This window comes from Aethalodelphis obliquidens, unplaced genomic scaffold (genome assembly GCF_003676395.1).
Source record: "Aethalodelphis obliquidens isolate GAN/ISIS:26980383/991018 unplaced genomic scaffold, ASM367639v1 scaffold34, whole genome shotgun sequence".
Lineage (NCBI taxonomy): Eukaryota > Metazoa > Chordata > Mammalia > Artiodactyla > Delphinidae > Aethalodelphis > Aethalodelphis obliquidens.
In genome coordinates this window covers 19,550,577-19,567,945 of record NW_020837978.1, presented here as the reverse complement: position 1 = coordinate 19,567,945, position 17,369 = coordinate 19,550,577, and the positions used below count along the sequence as shown (strand labels likewise).

General features: G+C 46.9%; 2 protein-coding genes across 5 annotated transcripts in view; one reads left to right on the top strand and one right to left on the bottom strand.

The window, feature by feature from the left end:
• The window catches only part of ALDH5A1 (aldehyde dehydrogenase 5 family member A1), a 31,717-nt gene extending 14,770 nt beyond the window's left edge, over window positions 1-16,947 (bottom strand). The window contains exons 1-6 of one of the 3 annotated variants that reach the window (XM_027128507.1): window positions 16,417-16,947; window positions 10,422-10,505; window positions 8,044-8,214; window positions 6,505-6,621; window positions 4,768-4,911; window positions 550-693 (exon numbers count right to left, since the gene is read on the bottom strand). In XM_027128507.1, the coding sequence (XP_026984308.1) occupies window positions 550-693; window positions 4,768-4,911; window positions 6,505-6,621; window positions 8,044-8,214; window positions 10,422-10,505; window positions 16,417-16,743 (987 nt within the window). In that variant the 5' untranslated portion in view covers window positions 16,744-16,947. The remainder of the gene's footprint in view (window positions 1-549; window positions 694-4,767; window positions 4,912-6,504; window positions 6,622-8,043; window positions 8,215-10,421; window positions 10,506-16,416) is intronic. The other 2 variants (XM_027128506.1, XM_027128505.1) reach the window with 2 other exon arrangements.
• GPLD1 (glycosylphosphatidylinositol specific phospholipase D1) overlaps window positions 6,531-17,369 on the top strand; it is a 61,572-nt gene continuing 50,733 nt past the window's right edge. The window contains exon 1 of one of the 2 annotated variants that reach the window (XM_027128502.1): window positions 6,531-6,642. Coding sequence is in view for 1 of the 2 variants with exons in the window: in XM_027128501.1 (XP_026984302.1) it covers window positions 6,602-6,642 (41 nt within the window). In the remaining variant the exon portion in view is untranslated. The remainder of the gene's footprint in view (window positions 6,643-17,369) is intronic. The other variant, XM_027128501.1, reaches the window with a different exon arrangement.

The window sequence follows — 17,369 nt, the reverse complement described above, 5'->3', positions numbered from 1 at the left end:
CTCAGGCCACCACTCTCCCAAGGACAACCCGGACCCGCCTTGGGCCACTGTAGTGTGTGCAGCCCTGTAGTGGGTTCCTGTCATGCCCCCTCCATCTCGGGAAGAATGAGATCCAGGCAGCAGCGTTTTGAGTTTTTAAAGGCTCCATCTCAACATTTTCCTCCCTTCTTTTCCTTAAGACTGTGGGCCTCAGACCCTAGGTGTTCAGGCTATTTTGTGTCTGAGGAGATGTTTAAACCTGTTCAGCAGAGAAAAGCCCAGTGAGGTAAAACTATGAAAATAACCAGATTCAAAGAGGAGATGAACGATGAGAGAACGATTTGATTAAAAGGCATCTGCTGTTCAGGAAATGCCTTGAAGCCAGGGATAATACCTTATTTCTCTTTGGACCCTCTGAGCCTAGCAGAGTCCCAGGCAAAGAGGGGGCATTTACAAAACACCGGATGAAAGAGGGCGTGGACAAAGAATGAGGGGAGTGTTGTCCTAGGAGGTGAGGAAGGGGGTAGGATCTGTAAAACACACAACCCAGAAAAATGCCCTGGGACTCACCTGTCCAGAGTTCCTAAATTTAGATGCCATGGCCCCAGCGACAGCCTGGTCAACATTGGCACTGTCAAACACGATGAATGGGGCGTGGCCGCCCAGCTCCATGGACACCCTTTTCACAGAGTTTGCTGCATGATGCAACAGGACCTGGGAGCAGATGAGAGGATGCTGTGAGCACCGAATCAACTACATGGCCCCGTAAGCCTTTGTTTCAAAAAACTGCCCAGTAGTGGAAAAAGCCAGGTGCACAGTCGTGTATACGAGATGACAGTTTGCATAAGAAAAGGGGAAAATAAGAATCTATGTGTATTCATATTTGCTTGTATTTGGTAAAGAAACACAAGGAAGATAAAAAAACTAAAAATTATTTCTAAAAGGGAGGAAATCAGGGATAGGGGTGAGGGTGAAACTTCTGAATATAACCATGTTTATACTGTCCCAGTTTTTGAACCATGTCAATGTATGACCTATTAAAAATTATGATAAATTTGTTATGATAAACATAAAAATTATGATAAAAATTATGATAAAATTATCGTATTATAGAGATATGCTAATAAAATCACCCATAACCCCACAACCAATAGCTTACCACTGATAAAATCTTAAGGTATATCCGTCCAGAATTTGGCTACACACACCAGGGACATGTGCCTTTTTTTTTTTTTTAAAGAAAACAGGATGGTAGGGTTACACAGCTTTATAACCTGCTTTATCTTCCCAGTTAGTCATATATCTGGAACATCATAACATGCTCACAACACTTTAAACACACCCATATCAGCGTGTGTTTCGTGTTTCTAGAACATCCTTTAGCTGCTTGCCTAGTATTCCACTGCAGAGCTATTCATTCATTTATTTATTCAGCCCCCATCTGTTGGAAATTTAAGTTGCTTCCAATTCCTTGCTATTAAAACAACACTGCAGTTATTCCCTCAGTATAAATAAGTAGAAGTAGAATCACTATAACAACAACAAAAAGAAGAATAATCACTAGCTCAATGCACAACTGTAAGGCTTTTTTTTTTTGCGGTACACGGGCCTCTCACTGTTGTGGCCCCTCCCGCTGCGGAGCACAGGCTCCGGACGCGCAGGCTCAGCGGCCATGGCTCACGGGCCCAGCCGCTCCGCGGCATGTGGGATCGTCCCGGACCGGGGCATGAACCCGTGTCTCCTGCATCGGCAGGCGGACTCTCAACCACTGCGCCACCAGGGAAGTCCCTGTAAGGCTTTTTGATACATACAACTATTAGGCTTTAAATATCCAGGAAGAGATTCTTACGGCCTAGGAAAGCTGCCCAGGGATGTTTGCTTTATTACACGATAGTAGGTCTTTATCCAACCACAGCTATGAGAACGGTGGACCCACTTGGATGGTTCAAGTGCAACGAACAGTGGTCACAAGCCCAAGGTCACTCCAGGACTGGTCCCTGTGATACACAGCTGTGGGTTTTATGATAGGTCTCTTAGTCAAAATTCAGAAAAGCTGGAAAATTGCTTCAGTGCTGGTACTTCTCTATATGCCCAGATGTTAAGATTCCAGCAATGAACTAGTAAAAATGGTCTTCTCAATGAAATGTTACTATTCAACAAAGTAGTACGAGTTTTAAGATTAAACTTCTTTTTTAAAAATTTATTTTATTGATGTATAGTTGATTTACAATGCTGTTAGTTTCTGCTGTACAGCAAAGTGATCCAGTTATATATACATATTTATGTGTGTGTGTGTGTATATACTTTTTCATATTCTTTTCCATCATGGTTTATCACAGGATACTGAATAGTTCCCTGTGCTATGCAGGAGGGCCTTATTGTTTATCCAGCCTATATATAATAGTTTGCATCTGCTAATCCCAAACTCCCACTCCATCCCTCCCTCAGCCCCCCTCCCCCTTGGCAACCACAAGTCTGTTCTCTATGTCTGTGGGTCTGTTTCTGTTCCGTAGATAAGTTCATCTTTTAGATTCCACGTATAAGCAATATCATATGGTATTTGTCTTTATCTTTCTGACTTCACTTAGTATGATGATCTCTAGGTCCAACCATATTGCTGCAAATGGCATTATTTCATTCTTGTTTATGACTGAGTAGTATTCCACCGTATATACATACCACACCTTCTTTATCCGTTTATCTGTTGATGGACATTTAGGTTACTTCCATGTCTTGGCTACTGTAAATAGTGCTGCTGTGGACATAGGGGTGCATGTTATCTTTTCGAATTATAGTTTTGTCTGGATATATGCCTAGGAGTGAGATTGCTGGATCATATGGCAACCCTTATCATATGGCAACTCTATTGGATCATAGTTTTTTGAGGAACCTTCATACTGTTTTCCCTAGTGGCTGCACCAGTTTACACTCCTATCAACAGTGTAGGAGGGTTCCCTTTCCTCCATACCCTCTCCAGCATTTATTTGTAGACTTTTTAATGATGGGCATTCTGACCGGTGTGAGTAAACCTATTTCTTTATTTTCTTTTGAATTTTTAAGAACTGCTCTCTGCCAGGCCATTGATTTTTCTGACTCTGCTCGCTCTTGGGTCGCTTGCCTCCACCTGTGTCCTCTGACTGCGTCTTCTTGCTACTCAGTGCGCATGATGAGGGCTTGAACCTGCCTCTGACCTTCGTGACCCCTGTGGCACTGCCTGCAGTCCTGCTACGTCTAAAGGAATCCTTTCTGCTCCAGTTCCCCCTGCTGACCTTCTCAGGATCTCAGCTTTCAAAGCCCTAGAAAGGGAACGTGAGTGCCCAGCTCATCTCTCTATGGCCAGGTCACTCGTCCTAGGTCACTGGCCAGCCTATGAATCTGTTTTCCTCGGGTCAAATGACCACTCATGGTTGAATTCTCTGTGGGGGAACAGATGAGGTATCATGTGCTATAAAGCATGGCTGCTGTCCCCGCAGCAGGCCCCGGGAGGGGTGGTGCCCCTGGAAGGAGTGAGGGCAGGGCAGCATCTCCAGAACAGGCTGACGGAATGGGGTTCAGTAGAGGCAAGATTCTACGTTGCAAGATCAGGAGCTTAGCCACTGATCCTCTGCAAAGATCAGCTCAGAAGAGGCCCCTGGCTATTCCTTTATCAGTGATTCCTATCACTCTTCCCTTTAAACCACTTGAAGTGAATCACTGTCCTGCGGAAATAATTTAAGAGGCACAGTTGGGCTTGGCAGGAACATGGTCGACACTATCCAATGGGGATAGTTCACTGAGCAAAGCGAGGTTGAGTAATGAGTGGCTGGCCTTTGTCCAGCATCTGAGAATTTCTCTGGCTTCAATGGCAAAGGTTTACCACCCTTTTTCCCAGGCCTCTCTTTTTCTCTAACTATTGATATCTTGAAACCCTCTGAGAGTAAGTTTGCTCTGCAAGATCCATTGATCAGGGTGGTAGCAGTTTATGGATCTAAAAATTCCTGCTTCTGGAATGAATGGCAGGCTTCCCAAGTGTGCGTTTATGGCATGACAAATGTGGTTATGGTTGGGAGCTACCAAAATTGCTTTATTCTCTCCTGTTTCTCATGGTGTCGAAAAATGACCAGTTTCACCAAAACTTTCAGATTAGATTTATATTATTTTTATCTGGTATATGTTTATGTACGTCTCTAGCATGAGTGTGTGTGTGTATATACAAATACCAGCAGAAAAAAGTATACTATCTGGAGAGAAACACCAGAAATAAGAACTTTTGTTCTCCTCTGCTTTTTTTCTCTTTTGAACATTTAAAAGGATAAGTAAAAATACACTCACAGGCACACAAATGAAGTTTTCAGGAAAGAACTTTTCAACATACTAGGGGGGGAAAAAAACGAAAAAAAAAAAAGACCTTTCTATTTCTGTAAGCACCTTTATACTGAACACAATTTTTGTTCAATTCTAAGACATCCATTTCTTTAATTCTAGATTATGAAAGAAACATGCATTCCAGAGTTATGGGAATTCCAAAGTTATGGACAACTTTCAGCTACTTCACATGCAACAAATAATGGGAACCTTGTCTACCCCTAAACTTTCAGTTTTGTCAAATAGAAACCTAGGTCATGTCACAATAAGAAGCAGCATCCAAATATCTTCGGAAAATGACTGGACGTTATGTTATGGGACAGAGCTTTTAACACTGCCAGAAATCTTCCTACAAATGGTGATCGAGATGAAATAGTATTTTGGTACTCTATAAAGACAAGATATTAGAATGCTATTTGGTTTTTTGAGACTTGAGTCACATACCTTTCCGGTGGCTGTTGAACCAGTAAAGGAAATTTTAGACACTAGGGGATCCGTGCAAAGTGCTTCCCCTACTTCCTTGGCCTTCTTTTGAGAGCAGGGAATAACGTTGTATACACCCGGAGGAATTCCAGCCTGGTCTGCAAGCTGTAAAGAGAAACAGCAAACGTGGCAGCAAATGATCAAACTGGAAAAACAGAAAAGAGAAATAAATAGATGTTTTAATCTAAAAAGTAATGGCAAAAAAAAAAAATAAACTAGGCTGACTTTAGGGACAGAATATATTTGGAACTGAAATAAGATTCTTAATAGTGCTAATGTGATATTAATATGAATGTGTTGTTGGAAGTTTCTGTATGAATTTAAGCACTATTTTATTGTGTGTGTGTGTGTGTGTGAGAATACATATATGTATATTTCCTAGCCCTGACACTAAAAGGCCTAGAAACAATGACCAACTAGTAGCAATGACCATCCCTAGTGCCCCAAATGTAGTCTTAAAATATAATTTCCTACCAGAAGAAATAAGGGCTTTCTGCAAAAATGGTTAATCCCAGGTCTGAGGCAAGAAATATATATAATAAGTCTAAAATATCTTGTCATACTAGCAAGGAAGGTCTCAAAAACTGTTAAGAGTTATGTTAAAAGATAGAAGAGCCAACTCGAAGAGGCTGCCATTGGCCAAAACTGGGGGCAATCTGAGCTTCCTCAAGGATAATAACCACAGCAAACTGAAACTCATCAAATACGTTAAAATCTACTAGCACATAATGCTACTAACAGACTAATTGGGAACCTTAGGCAGATGACAGGAATAGATGCATTAATTTGGAAAACTAAATAAAAAGAAAGAATCAAACATACTGTCTTTCCTATGGGAATTTACCATGGGGTAACCACACAGGAGATGATGGGTAGCTTTGATTTACAGAAGTGGTCTGGTGAATAAATGAAAGAAAAAGGAAAGAATTCAAATATCACCATTTTTGCACTCCTAATGAATTAACAGACTGAGTGGCATTGCACAGCAATGGCTGCAAATATGAAAACGGAGACACCCAGACATTACTCGCCTCCTGACAAAAGGACACAAAATGGGATCGAACCCAAGTCTGAGGAAGCGTCTGGATGCAGCTGCCAATCTGTGGAAAGTGCAGCAGACAGAGGAACCCAGTGCATGGTATGCCATCTGCAAAGCCCAGACTATGGGGAACTCTACCGGTCAAACGTCTCGCTTCTTCAAAAGATAAATTGTAAGGGACAGAAAAGGATGAAGGGGAATGTGTAGAACAGGAGAAACTCATCAAACATTCCCAATTTTAAAAAAGTGAAGGCCACTGCAGGAAGCCTGAATTTTACTCTGAGAGACATGAGAAGCTATTAGAGGGTTTTAAACAGAAGAACAAGATATGACGCAGATTGAGCTGGAGAAGGGAACGGTAAATAAGAGGTCCCTGAATCTGAGAAATGCCCACATTTTAGTCACATTATTATGACTTAATAAAAATGATGGCTAGATATCATTTTTAGGGTAGCCTAAACAATACATTGCCTACAGATGACAGAAAACTCTCCCATCTGTTATTTTTTCTAAAAAGAACATCATCTGGGTTAAAATAATGGCTAGTGAATTAAAACACAACACCATCAAACAGGAGACGCAGGCAAAGAAGGTTTCGAAAGTCTTTCCTTCTGTCCCAGATAACATCCTTTTTTTGGACTCTGTGCAGAGAGGCTCACCGCGGCCAAGGCCAGCGCAGAGAAGGGCGTGTCCTCGGCAGGTTTCACCACTACCGTGCAGCCTGCTGCCAGGGCGGCCCCCACCTTCCTCGTGATCATGGCGCTGGGGAAGTTCCACTGGATCAGAAGAGAGAGGAGGTAAGTGAGAGGAAGGACTGCCCCCTGGTCCAAAGGCAGGCAGGTTGGGAAGTCAGCCAGCAAATTCCAGTGCACAACTGCCTGGCAGAGCTGTTCTTGCACAGGTGAGCTCTCAGAACACCTGGTACCTGCTGACTGCAGGGACTGGGGAGACAAAGGCTCATAGAGACAGGAAACATCTTCAGAGTTTAAAACACTACAAAATCATCTACCCCGGGGACAGCCAACTTTCTCTGTAAGGGGCCGAGTAGTAAAAATTTTAGGCGTTGTGGGATGTCCAGTTTCTGTCATGAGGACTCAAGACCACAGACAATACAGTACGTATATGAATAGGTGTGGCTCTGTCCCAATAAAACTTTATTTACAAACACAGGCAGCAGGCTGGATTTGGCCTGAGGGCCATAGTTTGCTGACCCTGCGGGGGGAAAATATTAGCAAAGGTGATTTTGAAAATGGTAGACGATATATTACTTTCCTCTCTCTATATATATTTATAGATAGCTCTCTGTACACATCTGTGTATCTATAGTAACAATGTTTTATTTCAGCAAAAACTCATATAGTGCTTATTCTGTCCCAGGCACTGTTCTAAGCACTTTTAAACTATAATTAATTAAATCCTCATCACAACCCAATGAGGTTGGTATTTTTCTCCTCATTTGCAGGTTTGGACAAAGTGAGACAGAGCAATTAAGTAATTTGCTCAAGGTCACACAGCTAGTGGAGAGTCGGCTCTGAGTCAAACCTGGTCAGTCTAGGCAGTGAGGGGGGCAGTTCTCCGTAACTATGGTGAGCGGGGAAAGATAAGCAGTCTTGAGACCAGCTGGCAGACACTGTAGAGAAGTTAATATGGGATCTAGAAGGTGGACCCAAGAAAGGCAGTTCATGTAGAGAAAGCTGGGTGCCCCACAAGTATACTGCAGCCCTATCCAGGCAGACACAGTATCTTTTTTTTTAGCCTTTTTACTTTCAGAACCTGGCCCAGTGCCTGCTGGTAGATACATAAATACTTTGCTGTTGATGATAACCATAAATTAAGCATAAAATTTTCTCAAAACTGTAGCACATTTAAAAATTGTCAAATCTTAAGTCTTTTTAAAAACTGATAAATACCAAAGATGTTTTTAGATGTACTAGGCAATGCCAAGAAGAAGCCTTTATGCTAAGTCAGAGGAGCCCCTGGGTCCTCCAGTGGGTCAGTCCCCTTCTGCAGGCATTAGAAGTGCCCCCTGGCCACCACCACACCTCTCACACCTATCGCAGAGGACCAGGAAACACACCTCCACATGCAGCAATGGCATCAGGAAGCCAAGAACAGGTGACAGAGCTAACAGGATGAGCACACCTGCTCAAACCCCACTCAACCTCCTCCCCTAGGAGCTTGCAGATCCTGCCACATACTGGGGTGATGACTGCGGCCACACCGAGGGGCTGCTTGAGGACCAGGGCCCGTTTTTCTTTTGCTGGGGTGTAGATAATGTCTCCGTAAACGCGGCGGGCTTCCTCTGAAAACCACTCCAGGAAATTTGCAGAATAGAGAATTTCTCCCTGTGCCTCCTTTAGTGGCTTTCCCTAAATTAAATCAGAAAAAGTGACACTTATTACCTTCTAATAACGAAAGCATGATTCTGAGTTTCTAAATTCTTCAAGGATGCAAGCAGAGCAGGAAAGTCTCCCGTTACAAAACCCCCAGGGTAGTTGAGAAATTTCTAATGAGAAATGGAATATTTCCTGCCACATCAGTAAACAAAGAATGTCACAGTCATCAGCGATTTGCAGCCCTCCAATGTGAGCCCTGAGTGAACTCAGGATGTGAAAACACAGGATACTGGCCCCAGAGAGCTGAGGTGCATATCAAAGGAATAATTTCAGTGAGCCCAGAATCTTGCATCTTCCCACACAAAGAAAAGCGCTAAATTCCTTAACTTGGGATCTGGTTTTCTTTACAATAATCTTTTGACATTCAGACTACCTGCTCTTTGTTGCAAAACTTCTGTATAACCTGGCTCTGCACTTCACCTCCTCAGAGCAGTTCTCTCAGGGTTACTTGAGATGCTGCCTCCCGGGCTTGAGGTCCTAAAAATTCCCGCCGAATAAAACAAAACTCTCAACTTTTAGGCTGTGCATATATTTTAAGTCAACACTAACCTCAGTGTGAGTCTTAGAAAGCAGAATCACAAATGGTGATGGAAGGAAGCCTGCCAGGCTGATAGGAATTGAGTAGGATAATCAAACAGTCAGCTTAGAAACCCCATTAGGGGACTGTAGATAGAGAGGGGACTTTAGGAGACCACAGTAAGGTTAATGATCACTCAAGAAAGTAATGGGAAGATCCTGAAACAATGTGGGCTTGCTTGACTCATAGAGCCGAACAAGTCGCTTAGCATCAAAGCCAGATTGGCTTCCTTAACAAAATCAGGCTCACTTGATTAGCAACAAAATCATACAACAGAAGCATGAGACACGCCCCAATACAATAAAACAATGGTGGCATGAGACCTACAGCCTGTCGGGGGTGTCATCAAGTTAATGACCCCCAGCACATGCTCTGTGCACACACAAAAATCATTTATGGAAAGGACATTTCAAAGTGAAAGACCCTCATTGTAGTGAGACCTGAAATAATTTTTCCAAAGTGCCATGACAGTCCTGGCCTGACCCTGTAGGGACAAAAAACTCGAAGTGGAGGCGGAGCCGATGACGGAAACGTGATACCTACTCAAGAAAGACAAAGAAGGTCTTCCCCCCTCCCCTCTCTTCCTTTGATTATAAAAATGTAACCCACTAAGTACTTGGGGCAGCGCACTGCTTGCCTGCCCGCTTGTAAGCCTCACAAGCAACCTATTCTAATAAATCACTTTAAAAAAAAATAAATTTATATATTTATTTATGGTTGCATTGGGTCTTTGCTGCTGCACGCTGGCTTTCTCTAGTTGAGGCGAGCAGGGGCTACTCTTTGTTGCGGTGCACGGGCTTCTCATTGCGGTGGCTTCTCCTGTTGCAGAGCACAGGCTCTAGGCGCACGGGCTTCAGTAGTTGTGGCATGTGGGCTCAGTAGTTGTGGTTCGTGGGCTCTAGAGTGCAGGCTCAGTAGTTGTGGCACACGGGGTTAGTTGCTTCACGGCATGTGGGATCTTCCCGGACCAGGGCTCGAACCCATGTCCCCTGCACTGGCAGGCGGATTCTTAACCACTGCGCCACCAGGGAAGTCCTAAATCACTTCTTATCTATCACTTTGCCTCTCGTTGAATTGTTGTTTCTGCACTGAGACATAAAGGACCAGGCTTCTTGGAGGCCCCCAAAATGACACCTAACAGTTTCAAGACCGCCCTGAGCCACAGTCGTCATTTGCATTCTCAATATGTTTACAATTTGGAGGAGGCACCTAGAACGGCCTCTTCAATTTTTTTTCCTTCTAACATCTTCTAAATGTTGTGAACGGTGGAGAGTAATTTATTAGAGCAACCAAAAAACTGGTACCTTTGAAAATGTACAAAAACAACATGAAAAATCAATCAACGCAATCACATGCTAAAAACCTGGAGGGTGGAAAAGCAGTATTCACGCAGTCCCACTCAAAATCTATTTCTTGCATATTATTAAATAGGCGTGCCTGACTTAATTTTGTGCCCAAAATAAGAATTAGCTGATATCTGATCGTTAGGCAAGGAATTCACGTTTTCTTTAGCTACAGCACTGAAGTTAGAGGCTTCCCCATGCTTCAGTCTAAGAACTCCTGGACAATTTCTTCAGGTCGTAAGTTAGCGTCCTGAACTTACACTTTCAGCTGTGATTATCTTGGCAAGGTCATCCTTATTTTGTATCATTAAGTCGTACCATTTCCGAAGTAAAGAACTCCTCTCCTGAAAAAGAATTAAAAAGTAGTAAAATGCCAAGTGTAAGAGAGACTATTAAATAATCTTCAGTTTCCTAAAATATTTGCTGTGTGGTCTCATTCTTGGGGAGACATACATTGACCTTTTTTTTAAATTGAGGTATAATTGACACACATGTATTTGTTTCAGGTGTACAGATCTTTCTTTGATAAGTGATAACAAAGATCCAATTTTCAAGTTGCATCTAACAAGGTGTGCGGAGTCATAAATTGTAAGAGAGAAAAAAGTTCTGTGGAACAGCTGTTATTATTTATGGTAAATATGAATAACTTGAATTTCACCACACTAAGGTATAGTACCTTACTTTAAAAAAAAGGTATGTTTCATTGCAGTGAAATACACTAAAACTTGCCATCTTAATCATTTTTAAGTATGCAGTTCAGTGGCATTAAGCACATTCACAGTGTTGTGCGACAGTCACCACCATCCATCCCCAGAATGCTTTTCGTCTTGCAGAACGGAGACTCTGTACCTGTTAAACAATAACTCTCCACTCCCCGCAGCCTCTGACAAGCACGATTCTACTTTGTTTCTGTGAATTGGACTGCTCTAGGTACCTTATATGGGTAGAATCATACAGCCTTTGTCCCGTGACAGGCTTATTTCACTCAACACAATGTCCTCAAGTATAGTTCTTTATTTTAACGACTCACTGGCTAGTTAAATCTGTCCCACAGACTGGCGTGGAGGTTGCAGGGTGTGTAAGGCATCTGAAGGGGTTTTGCACACTTAAGAAGAGGGCCCAGGCACAACACCGTGGATGCCCTTGATGCCACTGAACGGTACACTTGCAAATGGCTAAAATGGTAAGTTTTATGTTATGTACATTTTATCACAGTTTTTTAAAATTTCCAAAGATAAAAGGATGAATGAATAAATTGGATTATTAAGTATATTATGGAAGAAATGGTTTCTTAAAAAAATTTTTTTTAGGGCTTCCCTGGTGGCGCAGTGGTTGAGAGTCCGCCTGCCGATGCAGGGGACACGGGTTCGTGCCCCGGTCCGGGAAGATCCCACATGCCGCGGAGCGGCTGGGCCCGTGAGCCGTGGCCGCTGAGCCTGCGCGTCCGGAGCCTGTGCTCCGCAACGGGAGAGGCCACAACAGTGAGAGGCCCGCGTACCGCAAAAAAAGAAAAACAAAAAAAAAATTTTTTTTAAAGGAACTCATATAAAACCATAAAAAAAAGAGGGCCCAGAGAATGCAGGTCAACCAGGCCACACAGAGGTGCCCCGAAGGAAGATGTGCCCCCGAGCTCTGGCTTCCTGCATCCAAACAGGTGTATCCGAAGCAAAGGAGAATCTTTGGTTTATTCCTACCTGCTGAAAGGTTGCCCACAGCAACGAGCAAACCTTGTTTGTGATTCTGTCATCCTAATCCATCCAGCAGGTGTTAAGATTTAAATTATTTTCTCATTCCACTCATGAGCAGGGAGCCTGAGACTGTAAGCACCACTAACCATCTTTCTCTGGGTTCTTTCCCTTCCCTATTTTGGATAAGCTAATAAGCTTCGTTATCTTAGCTCTCAAGGGTGTTGTTGAGATGAAGTCTTCTGAATCTCCAACCCCCAGAGAACAGGCATTGACAGCTCTTAAAACAGTATTACTGCAGTAATTTCACCCTCACTCTGTGCAACACTGGTTAAGAATCTGATGACTGTGGGCCTGTGTGCTGTGACTTATTCTGGGTAAGAAAGGAAAGACTAAAATCTAGGAGGCCTGGATTAGAGAAGAAAAAGAAATGTGAGTAAATGGCCTGCAAGGAATAGAGCACCACACAGAGTCTGAGAGAGGATGAGAGAAGAACACGGAAAGCATGAGAACGGTAAGAATAAAAAGCAGATTCTGCTTGCTGGCAGAAAACCCAGGGTCCAGTCTGAACACAGAAACCAGCAGAGGCCACAAACTGCCCTCAGTGTGCGCGGCCCGTGTTATGGGTTAGTTGCGCCTGCGCAAAAAAGGCGTGTTGGAGTCCCAGTTCCCAGCCCCTCAGAGATGGGGTCTTGACAGAGGTCATCCAGTTAAGACAAGGTCATCGGGATGGGCCCTAACCCACTATGACTGATGTCCTTATAAAAAGGGGAAATTTGGACAAGACAGAAGCACACACAGAGGGAAGATGACACAGAGAGACACAGGGAGAAGATGGCCATCTATAAACCAAGGAGAGAGACCTGGAACCGTTGCTTCCCTCGGAGCCCTCAGAAGGAGCCAACCCTGCCGACACCTTGATTTCAGGCTTCTTGCCTCCGGAACTGAGGTGACACATTTCTGTGGTTTAAACCACCAAGTTTGTGGTACTCTGTGACGCCAGCCCCAGGAAACTTCTCCAGCCTTTGTAAGGATCTGAGTAAGTGTGCAGGCCTCAGACAGGGGGCTGGGGAGGCTGGTGGTGGATGGAGTAACGTGGGGCTCAAATCCCAGACCCTCCACTTGAGCAACAGTGAAGTTACATAACCAGGAGCCTCTGTAAGCCAGTTTCCTCGTGCACAGCGTGGCTTGACTGTCTACCTCACAGGGCCATTGAAAAGGACTAAACAAAACGCACCTGGAGCACCAAGAACAGTACTCAGCTGTGGAAGGCACAACAACAGCCCTCAAAGAGGGCCTCAGCCTAATCCCTGGAACCTGTGAACATATTACTTTACAAGGCAGAAGGGATTCTGCCGACGTGATTAAGAACCTTGCGGTAAGGAGACGATCCTGAATTACCCAGGTGGGCCCAGTGTAACCAACAAGGATGTCTATAAGAGGGAGAGAGGCGGGGCAGAGGCAGCGTGGGAGGCGTGATACAGAAGGAGAGGTTGGAGTGCTCTGGGGCCACAGACCACAGACTGCGGGCGGCTTCTAGAAGCTGGAAAAGGCAAGGAAAGCCCTAGAGTTCCTGAAAGAATGCAGCCCTGCAAACCCGTTTTGGACTTCTGACCTCCAGAACTGTAAGAATAAGTTTGTGTTGTTGCGTTTTGTTAAGTCCCTGAGTTTGGGGTGATTCGTTACAGCAGGCCACAAGAAAGTAATGCATCAGCTTATAAGGCGGTCAGGAAACGCGTCAGTAACCATCTTTCCCTGAACTCCTCCAGGAGTTCACAGGGTGGAGAAAGGAGGTCATAAAACGCGTGAAAAGAAAGACGTGAAGTAATGCAAAAGATGTCAAGGGGAAGGGCGAGACAAGGGTACGGGCCACGCTACGGGTTCGGGGGAGACTGACGGAAGGCTGTGTGGTCCAACGGACGCCATGGCAGACATGATACACGAGCCAGACCCCAGGAATGGCGGGACGTGAGTGGGCCTAGAGAGGAAAGCAGAAAATAGCTGGGGGGGCAGCGGGGCGAGCAGCAGAGGCCTCGGGGCAAGAAAGCTGCCTTACAAGCTGCGTTTGCGCCCCACCGTCCAAGCTGCAGAGGGTGGACCCAGCTTCCTTAGAAAGCCAAACCCACCACTTCCTTAGTAAGACGCTCCAAGGTCCTTTCAAGAAGCCCCAGGCAAGACCACCTGACTGCACCTGGAAGAGCTCCAGGGCACTGTAGCACCCCTACACGGCAGGCTGCGGGCCCGGGTGGGGCTCCAAAACAACGGCAGAGCGCCCAGGGCTCAGCCTCGATGCCCACCCTGCCTGTAAATCCCCACAGCTGTGAGTGCAGACGCATGTTGTCTCTAGCTCAGGCCTCCCTCTCCTGACTCACGTAGCCAACATCCTACTTAACACCCTCACTTGGTGACTAACAACATCTCAGGCTCAGTGTGTCCAAAGCTGAGCTCCGATGTCTCGCCCCAATGCTGCTCCTCTCACCCCCTTCCGTCTCTGGATAGTTACTCCTTCCTCCCAGGGGCTCTGGCCAGAAGCCCTGGGGTCATCATTCCATCCTGTCTTTCTCTCACACCTCGTCTGTAATAATCTGTCAGGGAATCCAGTTGCCTCTACCTTCAGAATATATCCTTGATCAGAACACTGCTCACCGCCTGAACGGCTCCCACCCTAGTGCAGGCCCGTCAGCATCTCCCACATGAATCACCGGCACAGCCTCCTAGCCCTCTGGGCTTCCACCATTGCCCCCCCTTCAGTCTATTCTCGGCACTGGGAATAGACTGAAACCCTTTGAAACGGAGCCCCGCCTCACTCGCAGTAAAACCCCACTCAGTCCCTAAAATAGCTCCGCAGCCCACTGGATCCAGCACCCTCCTCCTAAGACTCTCCCCCCACGTTAGTCCCCTCAGCACACAGGCCTCCTTGCTGATCTACACCTGTGTCAGGCATGCCCCTGACTCAGGATTTTTGCTCCAGCTGAATTCCCTCACCTCCTTTGGTCTTTGCATCTCATGTCCTCAATGAGGCCTACCCTGATGTTATACGGTCCCCCCCAATTCATATAACCCCCCAGTACCTCAGAATGTGACTGCATTTGGAGATAGGGTCTTGAGTTGTTTTTTTTTTTTTTTTTTTGCGTCATGCGGGCCTTTCACTGTTGTGGCCTCTCCCGTTGCGGAGCACAGGCTCCGGACGCACAGGCTCAGCGGCCATGGCTCATGGGCCCAGCCGCTCCGCGGCATGTGGGATCTTCCTGGACCAGGGCACGAACCCACGTCCCCTGCATTGGCAGGTGGACTCTAAACCACTGCGCCACCAGGGAAGCCCGAAAGAGGTTTTTAAGGTTAAATGAGGTCATTAGGGTGGATCCTAACCCAATATAGCTAGTGTCTTCACAAGAAGAGACTAGGACACTGACAAGTTCAGAGGCAGAAGCATGTGAAGATGGGGGACGACGGCCATCTACAAGCCAGAGAGAGGGGCCTCAGAAGAAGCCAAGCCTGCCCACACCTTGATAGCAGATTTCTAGCTTCCTGAGCTTTGAGACCAGAAATTCCTATTGTTTAAGCCACCTAGTCTGTGATACTCTTATGGCGGCCCTAGCAAACCAATACACCTGCCCACACTACTTATTTTGCATCTTGCCCCTTTTCTCTGGCCTATGATCCTCTTAGCCTTCCTTCTCTACCTTTTTTTTCCCTCATAGCATCCATCACTTCTAGCATATTTGTTTAGCTATGTTTTGTTTACAGGTTAGAACTCCCCTCCCACCCCTCACCCCCAAGTGAACTCCAAGAGGGCAGGAATCTTTTTTGTTGATTGCTGTATGGCAAGCACCTCCCACAGTGCATGGCATAGCAGTTGCCCAGACAACATCTAATGGATGAATGAAAGCTACGACTCCCTCGGGTACTTGGACCTTATTGCTGGATTTGTATCTTCCTTCAGAGGGGGGATGCTGACGGACAGGGTGGACAGTCACTTCACTGGGCTGACTCCTAGGTGTCACATAATAAATGCTCTAACAGCCCCCATCCCGCACCCCCAATTCTCCACTATTCTCTGTCAGTTAATAGATGGAGCTCTCTAATCAGGCCCCAAACCTGGAGACTGGTCCTGGACTGGTCGCTTCCCCTGCTCGATTCTTTTCCCCAGTTCTCTCCACTGCCGAGTTCGTGACTCGAGCCCGAGGCACTCACTACCAGCCTCCTTGTGGACCACTGAAGATGCTCTGAAGTCACTCGTGCTCTCACCTTCCCTGACCCTTCCCGCCCTCCACCCCCAACACACATGCACACACGCACGCACGCACCGGCCTGCTCGCTTGTAATCGCATGTTGGTGTTCTGCCTCACCTACTGGATACTTTATGAGGCTTGAGGCTGGGGCTGTGCTCCCTAGCGCCGGCACAGGGCTTGGCACAAAGCCGACGCTCCAAACGGATTTGTTGGCCATCTCTTTTCTTGTTACCATGACTGTCCGCGTGGTGTATGCCGGAGCATTGGGGAGGGGAGGTGACAGCTGGTTTCACTAGAGGGCAAAGCCCGATCGCCCCCTGGACCCGGCGCGCACTCACCTTGGCCGAGACCCCCCTCCAGCTGCAGAAAGCCTCGTAGGCGGCACGCACGGCGGCGCGGGCCTCGGGTACCCCGCAGTCGGCCACCAAGCCCAGCTCGGCGCCGCTGGCCGGGTCGTGCACCGGGAAGGTGGCGGCGGCCGAGAGCCAGCTGCCGCCCACGAAGCCGTCGGTGCGCAGCAGGGCCGAGGAAAGGCCCGCTGGGCCCCGGGCGTAGCCGCGAATCCGGGCCACCGGGTAGCCGGCGCGGGGGCGGAGGACCCGGCTGGGAGGCGTCCGTGGGAGGTGCAGGGCCAGGCAGCTCCGCAGCCGAAAACAGGTCGCCATGGCCCAGGCGGCGGCGGCGGCGGCTGCGGCGGCAGGAAGCAGGCAAGCGAGCGTGCGCACCCGAGTGCAGGGATCCAGGCGGCGGCGGGGACGCGCCGGGTGGCGGCGGACGCGGGCTGAAGGTGGCCGAGACGCGAAGCAGCGCCCTCTCCCCGCGGTCTTCGCTCTGCATCTCCGCACAGTCTGGACCTTAACCCTGAGCGCTGGGCGGCTTGGCTTCCTGCGCGAGCTGGGAAGGGTCGCTGGGAGAGACACCTGAGGACCGCCATGCCGTCACCTTTGTCCCTCTCGTTTGTCTAACTTTTCCTTAGCCCCTCAACCGCTGTAAGAGAACCGCTCCCTCTCTCCACCACTCCCCCAAACCGGCATTCCCCCAAACCGGCATTCCCCCGCCACCGGAATTTGTGCTTGGCCCATGAATATGCTGGTGTCTGCCCCAGCTTCTAAGGACGTGATCACGATTCTTTATTGCCAATGCTCCTGTGCGCTCAGGATTTGGGGCGAGGGTTCTCCGAGGGGGTGCAGTGTGGTCCACCGTTCTGCTGCCTGGATGCTTTTCTAGGTGTGTGTCTAAGTGTTCTCTCCATTAACTGGGAGCAAGCAGGGGTGCCCATGATATAAGCGCC